Source organism: Podarcis erhardii (genome assembly GCF_964252035.2).
Source record: "Podarcis erhardii genome assembly, chromosome: 2".
Classification (NCBI taxonomy): domain Eukaryota; kingdom Metazoa; phylum Chordata; class Lepidosauria; order Squamata; family Lacertidae; genus Podarcis; species Podarcis erhardii.
The window spans coordinates 18652821-18661197 of record NC_138498.1 but is presented as its reverse complement, the minus strand read 5'-3'; the positions used below and the strand labels follow the sequence as shown (position 1 = coordinate 18661197).

Sequence of the window (8377 nt, the reverse complement as noted above, 5' to 3'; positions counted from 1 at the left end):
AGATACGAACCCGGTTCCCCAGATTACGAGTCTACCACTCTTAACCACTACACCATCACCTTTAACACTGGTCCTACTAGCTGGAGCTGATGGAAGTTGGAGTCCAACAATATCCAGAGGGCCACACGTTCCCCCATCCTTGGTGTATACAATTGTAGCCTCAATTATGTACAATACAGACATCTATTTTAGAGACTTACTGAAATACTCTGGGCAGTTGGCATGTTAGATTGTAGTTTGTTTTGAGGATAATACCATGCTACCAGATCTCTTTTATAAATTGAAGAGATGTGGGGAAGCCTCTGTGTTCTTATCACATGGGATTTCCCTACTGCAAATGAAATTCCTTGTGTAGAATATCTCATTCTCCACTTGAAATCATATTCTTATCTAGTGTTACCCCCATGGCTTGTTGCTGGGTGGGGGGTGCTTTTAAGACACCCACCGTCAGGAGATGGGCTCTGAAACACAAAGCATAAACAACAGGGAAATCTTTCAAGGAGCTTGTTTCTGTGAACACAGCCCAAGGAACATTAAAGGCAAGAAGAGGGATAAAATCGAAGGTGAACAATTTCAAAAGAGAATGCTTCAAAGTCTGTTATGAAATGGCAGATGTTCTACCAGCAGACAACTGCAAATATCTCCTAAATCGTTTTCTTTCTTTCTTTTTTTTAAGATGCACTGAGTACAGTTTGTTAAGTGGGAGAATTCGATATATAATGAGAACAGCTAACATTTACCAGGGGAAATAACAGTATTCCCTCTTAATAATGTGGAATTTCAGAGAACACTGCCCTGCAGCACTCAGTGCTCTATGAAAAAAGTAATTAATTTGAAATCAGGTTATGCCATACTATGGTATCGATAGAGAGCACATTCTTTATTTTGTTGAAATTAATTTAAGCTCAGTACAAAATGGTAGCATATGTAAAGGGAAAGAGGAATTCCTTTACCATGTATTATGGCTTAACAACACTCCTGTTTTAGCTTTTGCCTACTGGTGATATTGGTTTAAATGAAACGTGATGCAAAAAGTCCACTTTTGGGCCTGAAACCTTCCTTTTAGGAATTCTAGGTGCCAAAATCACAAAGGAGCAGAAAAGACTGTTTATGTATGCAACCACAGCTGCATGGATGTTAATGGCCCAGAGATGGAAAGAAGATAAAGTCCCTACCAGAGAAGAATGGCAGATGAAGTTGATGGATTATGCCAAAATGGCAAAAATGACAGGAAGAATCAGAAATCAGGAAGACCAAAATGTTAAGAAGGAATGGGGAAAATTTATAACTTATCTTAAAGACCATTGTAAACAGTTAAAATCATTAGTAGGATTGGAATAACACTTGTAGTTTAAGGTTGAATTCTGGACATAATGGAGATGTAAAAGTTTAGGATTATCATAAAAGATGCAGGAGGAAATGATTAACAATAGGACCCACAAAGGGAAGGATGGAAATCCAGGCGATTCCTTGGAATCTTGTTTTTATGATTTATGTTTGATGTATCTCTGTAAAATTTTAATTTGAAAAACCAATTTTTTTTAAAAAAAAAAAACACAAACAAACCTAAAAATAAAATATTCACTGCTACTAACTAAAAAAAGAAAGAAAAAAGGTCCACTTTTGGAGCTCTCAGTGGTTTCTTAGAAAAAAGATGCCATGCCCATCTCCACTAAATTGAGCTGGGTCTACCACATGGGGGATGTGGTAGTGAGTACCTCACACTTTGCCTCTCCTCCAAAATTATTTTTAGCCTTGAAGATGTGTGTGCGAGAGAGGGAGAAACTAGGTTTAGGGAAACTCAGGTATAAATCCCAACCCAGCCAAGAAGCTTAGCATAGCTTCCTACCTCTCAACCCAACCTACCTGCCAAGGTTGTTGTGAAAAGAAAACCAGGGAGGCCAAATACCTATCATTTGTTCCCTTAAGCACCAAAGCAGCATATAAATGTGAAAATATGTTTCACATTTTGTTAGCCCCGAAATGGGAAATGAGCCAAAGAAGAATGGAAACTTAAACTGATGGAATATGTGCAGCTTACAGATTCGTTTAAAGAAGATTGGGAAATGTTTATTAAACATATGGGGGTAAATTGTGTACATCTGAAAACGTTGGCAGCATTAAGATAAATTCAACAGTATAAATAAGTTTTGATGGATGTAATAGTGGAATACTGAATGGCTTGGTTCTGAGAGATCTGCACTGGCTCCCAGTACGTTTCCGAGCACAATTCAAAGTGTTGGTGCTGACCTTTAAGGCCCTAAACGGCCTCGGTCCTGTATACGTGAAGGAGCGTCTCCACCCCCATCGTTCAGCCCCGACACTGAGATCCAGCACCAAGGGCCTTCTGGTGGTTCCCTCACTGAGAGAAGCCAAGTTACAAGGAACCAGACAGAGGGCCTTCTCGGTAGTGGCGCCCACCCTGTGGAACACCCTCCCTTCAGATGTGAAGGAAATAAGCAGCTATCCTATCTTTAAAAGACATCTGAAGGCAGCCCAGTTCAGGGAGTTTTTAATATTTAACACTCCACTGTTTTTAACATTTGATTGGGAGCCGCCCAGAGTGGCTGGGGAAACTCAGCCAGATGGGTGGGGTATAAATAATAAACTATTATTATTATTTAAAATATGCAGGGATTTATGTTATGCAAAATGAACTGTGGAAGGAGTGTTGCAGGAATTCAGCATCGGGAGAAGAAGGGAAGTCATTGATATTTTAAGGTTGGTTAAATAAATATTATAAATTGTAAAACAGAAAATTATATATATAAGCCCCGCCCTGCATAATCAGTAGCAAGATGAGGCAGGCACACATAATTTGAATGACAATGCCCATCAACTTTTTTGGGAGGGGGCGGCCCCCTCAAATATTTTATGGGGGGGGTGAAGGGACCTTGGCCCCTAGAAGTAGACTCTTTCTGTACAAAACATTTCCTTTCTCTTTGTTTTCTCTTCGAGTTCCTGTAACACAGTCTCCGCATGGCTACAATGAAGGATGGAAATAATCTTGTGGGCATCAAGAGCCAAAGACAATGAAACAGCCCAATGAATGGAAAGTGCTGAAGTCTTCACAGTGGCTTAATTAATAGGGTGGTTCATAAAAAACCTTTTTTTTAAAAAAATGCCTGCTCCAAAGGTCTTATCTTACTACACTGGGGATTATATAGCTATATCTGAAATTTCATGCATATCAGTTAATATCTTGACTCTCCTCCATGAAAATAGCTGTTTACTTGGCCGTTTTCCTGTGTCATGAAGGTTGAAATTTCAATTCAGTGGAGCAGGGTCAAGATATTAACTAATATGCATGAAATTTCAGATATAGCCATATAATCCCTAGCGTAGTAAGATAAGACCTTTGGAGCAGGCATTTATTTTTTTTAAAAAAAACTTTTTATGAACCACCCTATTAATTATCAACTCCTGTAAATTAAGAGTTCTAGCTAAAGGGATATAACTAATCTGCTCCACTTGGCAGTGGGGAGGAGTTGCGGTGGACCACGTGGCCACCCACACCCCACCGGGGGCGGGGGACTTTGTCCCCCGTTGCCTGGGGATCCCGGCCACATCAGAGCTCGGCCAGCCAATCCGCTGGCCGGGGGGGGGGCGTGGCGAGGGCAGTTTAAACCGAGGAGCGAGTCAGAGGACTTCTTCTTTGGCTCACTTCCTCAATCACCCTCCCTATTTGCAGGTTAGGCAATGGCCTTGCTATGAACTTTGGTTGGTCACCTTGGTTGTCTAAGGGGCCTGATAGGAATTTTTCCACTTGACAAATTGGCAATGGCCACTTGGTTTCCGCCTACCTCGTAGCAATCGTCACAACTTTGTTAGGGTTGCGGTTAGGCACTGTTTGACCTTGTGTGGGGGAGGTGAGGTGTGGTCATCACCTGCCCCTCCATGCTTAAGGGTATTCTATTAAAGGAACCCGGGGGTGTTGATCTAGTCTGAAGCCCGGCTGGGGGCTAGGGCCTTGACACGACCCCGACGGGAACACCAGGGGGAGCTTGAGTTGGTTCGCATCGACAGGGCTCCCCCTACCGGTGGTTTATCCTTACTGGACTTCCTGCACAGTGGGCAGAAGTCAGATATAGTCGGGTCCAATCAATGCCTAAGCCAATACCGCTCACATTCTGTAATTCGATAAAGTTGTGGCCAAATTTGCCCAATACCATAAACCTAATATCTGTGTCCTTGTGTGAGTTATTTCCCAGCAAAGGGGTAGATACATCTAGAGTCCTGTGACTGCAGAGAGCTCTGTAAGATGTGGGATAGCTCACTTGGTACAGCACAGGACTCTTAAATCTCAGGGTTGTGGGTTTGAGCCCCAAGTCGGGCAAAAAGTTCCTGCATGGCAACTCTGCAATTCTACGATTTAAGTGCACAAGTCCAGAGAATAGAACTAGGTTGTCTGCCTATCTGGAACAGAGATGAGCATTTGCTTCACCTACAGAAGGTGCCATGTTCAATCCCAAGCATTTCCCAGGTGGTGCTGGGAAAGAACCCCCCTGGAGGACCACAGTCAGTGTGGAAAATATTGAGCCAAATGGACCAATGGCATGACTTGGGTATAAGGCGGGTTCGCTGTGTTTGCAAAACGGTGGTGGTGACTGTGATGGATTATGCACCGCACTTTTATAAAAAGCAAAGATTTAAGAGAATACACAGGCAGTGTCAAATGTCGAATTATAATGAGAGGAGAGAAAGAGTGGCTGTCTTCACCTAATGAATTCTAAGTGCCTACTTGAATGACTCTCGCCTATTATCTCAGGTGTTTTGAAAAGGAAGCCAAATTGCTTTAAGGAAGGGGTGCATATGCTCCAAACAAACCCCTTGATGTGATATTATGGATGCATACACACTCCAAAGTACATTCGACCTGCATTCCCCCCCTCAAAGAATTCTGGGCACTAGTGTTTTGTCAAAAGTTGCCGGGAACTGAAACTCTGTGAGGAGTAAACTGCAGCGTCCAGATTTCCTTGAGGGAAAGAATGTACTTTGATTGTACTTTAAAGTACATGTAGACAGCCTTGGTTTGTTTTGATGGATCACAAATCATACAAGCCTGTTTGCAAAGGTACAGTGTTTGTTCTCTGATGACAAAGGTTAGGAATGCCTATAGACAAGAAAGCCTCTCTCTCACCAAGATTAAGATATGTAATCTTAAAAGCACCCTTTGTTAAAGCCAGCTTTTCCATGTTGGATCATCTTGTTCCTTCACTTTATTTCTCTATTCCTCCATGTTTTTAAAAATACTCTTGTGGACCGACGAGACAGAGAGATGGGCTTAGGTTGGGTGGAAAGAAGCAGGTACTACATAAATCCATACTTATGCTACCTACAAAACTGCCCCCCTCCCAAAGCTTTATATTATAATTTCTTTTCCCTTCTTTGTTGTTGTTGTTTTTAAAAAAAGGTCTGTTCAGAAATGCCAAATGCCCTGGGATTGTGTGCTCAACTCAACAACATGTTATTTTAGGACACTAATAGAAGCATTTGGAGATTCTCTCAGGAGACTTTCCACCCTGGCATTAAAGACAAAACGGACACCTATGTAGAGATGGGAGGTTTAAGTATTCTTTAAGTTGCCACGTTGTCAGGTGGCTGGAGAGGCAGGATGTTGTGTAAACCTTGACATAAGCTGACATGGAAAAAGAAGAGAAAAGTGGAACAGGATCATGCCAATTCACAGAACACGAGATCTCTTCACAAGGACATGATTGCTGCCCGGTTCTTCCCTGCAGAGGTTCTTACGGAACAATTTCACTTTATCTTGGATCTCAGACAGAATGGCGATCTTCTGGGCCAGAACCGCTTCGAACTGAGAGGCGTAAAAATCCATGTCATAGTCTGCATCGTCAGCCATTTTCAGAAAACCTTTCAGGCACCGGAGAGACTCTTGGTGCTCCTCCACCAGAGCTTTCTCATCCATCTCTTTCCTCTTCTTCTCGCCTCTCCCCCTGCCAATGAAGGTAAGGGTTGCCGGAGAGACCTGGTCCTCATTCTGTACGCAGAACACTTTGAACTCATCCGTCTCGGGCAAGCTCTGGACTGTCCAGGGCCTGGACAAGTCATCCAGCTGAAAGATGGATCTGGGCAAGATGGGCTGGAGCTGTCGGAAGGTGCTTGTGTCCACTGCCAGCTCTTTCACCCGATTGGCGTATCTCAGAGTGTTGAGTGTGTGCTCACACGACCTCATCCCTGGAGAAATGGTGGCGATCATGCAGGTACAGGAGTTTTCTCCGATAAAGGAGTCCCTTAACACCTGAGTCAGTTTACTGGCCCGGAAGGGCGTGTGACCTTTGTTGCGTCCCAAAGCCCTGATGCATTCCTTAAGTGCCAAGAGGCTCTTGTTGATCTCTGCACCCTCCAGCCTGGTTTGCCGGTCCGCACTGGAGGTATCGGCTCCTCGCTCATTGCCAGCTAAATCAATCAAGGAAAACTTACCATGCAGCCTCCCTCTCCTCTTTAGGATGATCTGGAAAACGGCGTGGCTTCGGGACGAGTGGGCATTTGCTGAGGTCTGGCCAGAAGTTCTGCACCGATTCCCTATCTCAATGAGCCTCATCACATCTTCTACGCAGCCCACTTCCTGCTCCAGGAGACCCACCACCTGGACCTGTTGGTTGCTATCCTCAAGCACCCTCAGCCGCTTCTTCCAGTTCAGTAGGTCATAGACCTTCCCCCAATAGATCTCGAAGAAAGCCCCAAAGACCTGGAGCTCCAGGATTTTGTAAGTGGGCTCCTGCAGCAGGCAGAAGACGTCCCGGGCAGTCATAGCATAGATCCCTTTTGAGGAATCCTGCCTCTTGCCAGAGAAGTCACCTCCCATCGTGTGGGTCTTGCCGCTGCCCGTCTGCCCATAGGCAAAGCACGTGGCCATGCCTCCTCTGAAGATGATCTCCACCAGAGGTTGCGCCGTGTGCTTGTAGACACTTTCGTTGGAGGCGTGGTCGTCGAAGGCGTGGTCGAAGCGGAAGGTCTGGTTCTCCAGGTAGCGGGTGAGATCCAGTTTCTGCTTGGCTTCGTGCACCATTACCACGTCCGAGGAAGGGATGGTCACCACGTCGACCTCCTTCAGCTCCTCCTCGCGCTGGTTGAGGGGCCTCTTGCGGACGCACACGCAGATTTTGCGCGCACAGCCGCGGGAGGGCTCCAGGGGGCACGTTTGGGCCAGGAGAGCGGAGCCGCAGTGCTGCAAAGCGGCGCGGTACTGCTCGATCACGGCGATCACATCCGCGTGCGGGTGCGCGCCGCTGGCGCCGCGCCGCGCTCGCCTCTCCATGAACTCCAAGTGTCGCTTCTCTCGCCGCTCGCGCATCCTCTCCACCTCTAGGACGCACGGCGATTTGCGCGCGGGGCTGGGGCTGATCTTGCCCGCCGTCCCCGTCGACGGGGGCCTCTTGTTGAAGTCGCGATCCTCGCTATCGCCGCCCGACTTCTCCTTCTGGATGGGGGTCACCACGTAGTTCTGCGGCGGGGTGGGGTGATCCCCTTGATCCGACGGCGTGGGCGCCGAGACCGCCTCGGGGCTGAGCTCCATCGGTGCCAAATGAGGGTTGAGCGAGAAGGCGAGGTCCAGCTCCACCTTCTTGCCCTTGTTGACTCCTTTCTCGATCCACTCGACGGTCACGCTGCTGGCGTCCTCGTGCAGCGCCGTGACCAACGCCGGGTGGATCCTCCCGTCGCTCCGCTTGATCTCCAAGTAGGTGCCCACGTGGATGGCTCCGAACTGCTTCGCCATGACTGTCTGCGCCTTGAATCGGGGAGAGGAAGCGGTGCCGATCCTCGGCAGGAGCGGGTAGCGGGAGAAGGGGCCGGGCAGGCACGCTGCCGCCCAAGGCAGACAGCCACAGTCATCCAGCGCCTGGTGGTAAAAGGCACCCGTGCGCATGGCCCAGACAGAGCCCCTGCCCGCCTGACTTGCTTGACAGTCATCCTTACCAAATCGTGCGTCATAAGGGCTTCCTCGGGGTAGTTATGGCCGGGGCCCAGGCGTTCATATTTCCCCACGCCTTTCCACTACACCTCAGAATCGTTCCTGTCCAGGAATAGTCAAGGGCGCAGGAGAATCAAAATGCAAAAGAGGCGTCGTACAAAGTCAGGTGGGCTCAGTAAGGTAACACTGTACACACGCTTTTTAGATCCGTTTTAATGGGACGCGTTTCCCCATCTGACGTTTCCATTCTAAAGCGCGTTGCTAAGCCCTCTCCATTTCTGAATAACTTCCTCTTTGAATTTTAAGCCTCAGTTCTTCTTCTTCGTGGTTTTATATTCTTCTTCTTTGTGGTTTTATATCTTTATTCTGTGTACTGCCCTCAGATCTCCAAATATGTTGTTGTTGTTGTTTAGTCGTTTAGTCGTCCGACTCTTCATGACC

At 46.7% G+C, this 8377-nt stretch overlaps 1 protein-coding gene across 1 annotated transcript; it reads right to left on the bottom strand.

Moving 5' to 3' along the window:
- Positions 1-5552: 5552 nt before the first annotated feature.
- KIF2B (kinesin family member 2B) lies at positions 5553-7906 on the bottom strand. The gene has a single exon (XM_081849639.1). The coding sequence runs from the start codon at positions 7889-7891 to the stop codon at positions 5684-5686; it is 2208 nt and encodes a 735-aa protein (XP_081705765.1). The 5' UTR covers positions 7892-7906; the 3' UTR covers positions 5553-5683.
- Between the last annotated feature and the right edge of the window lie 471 nt (positions 7907-8377).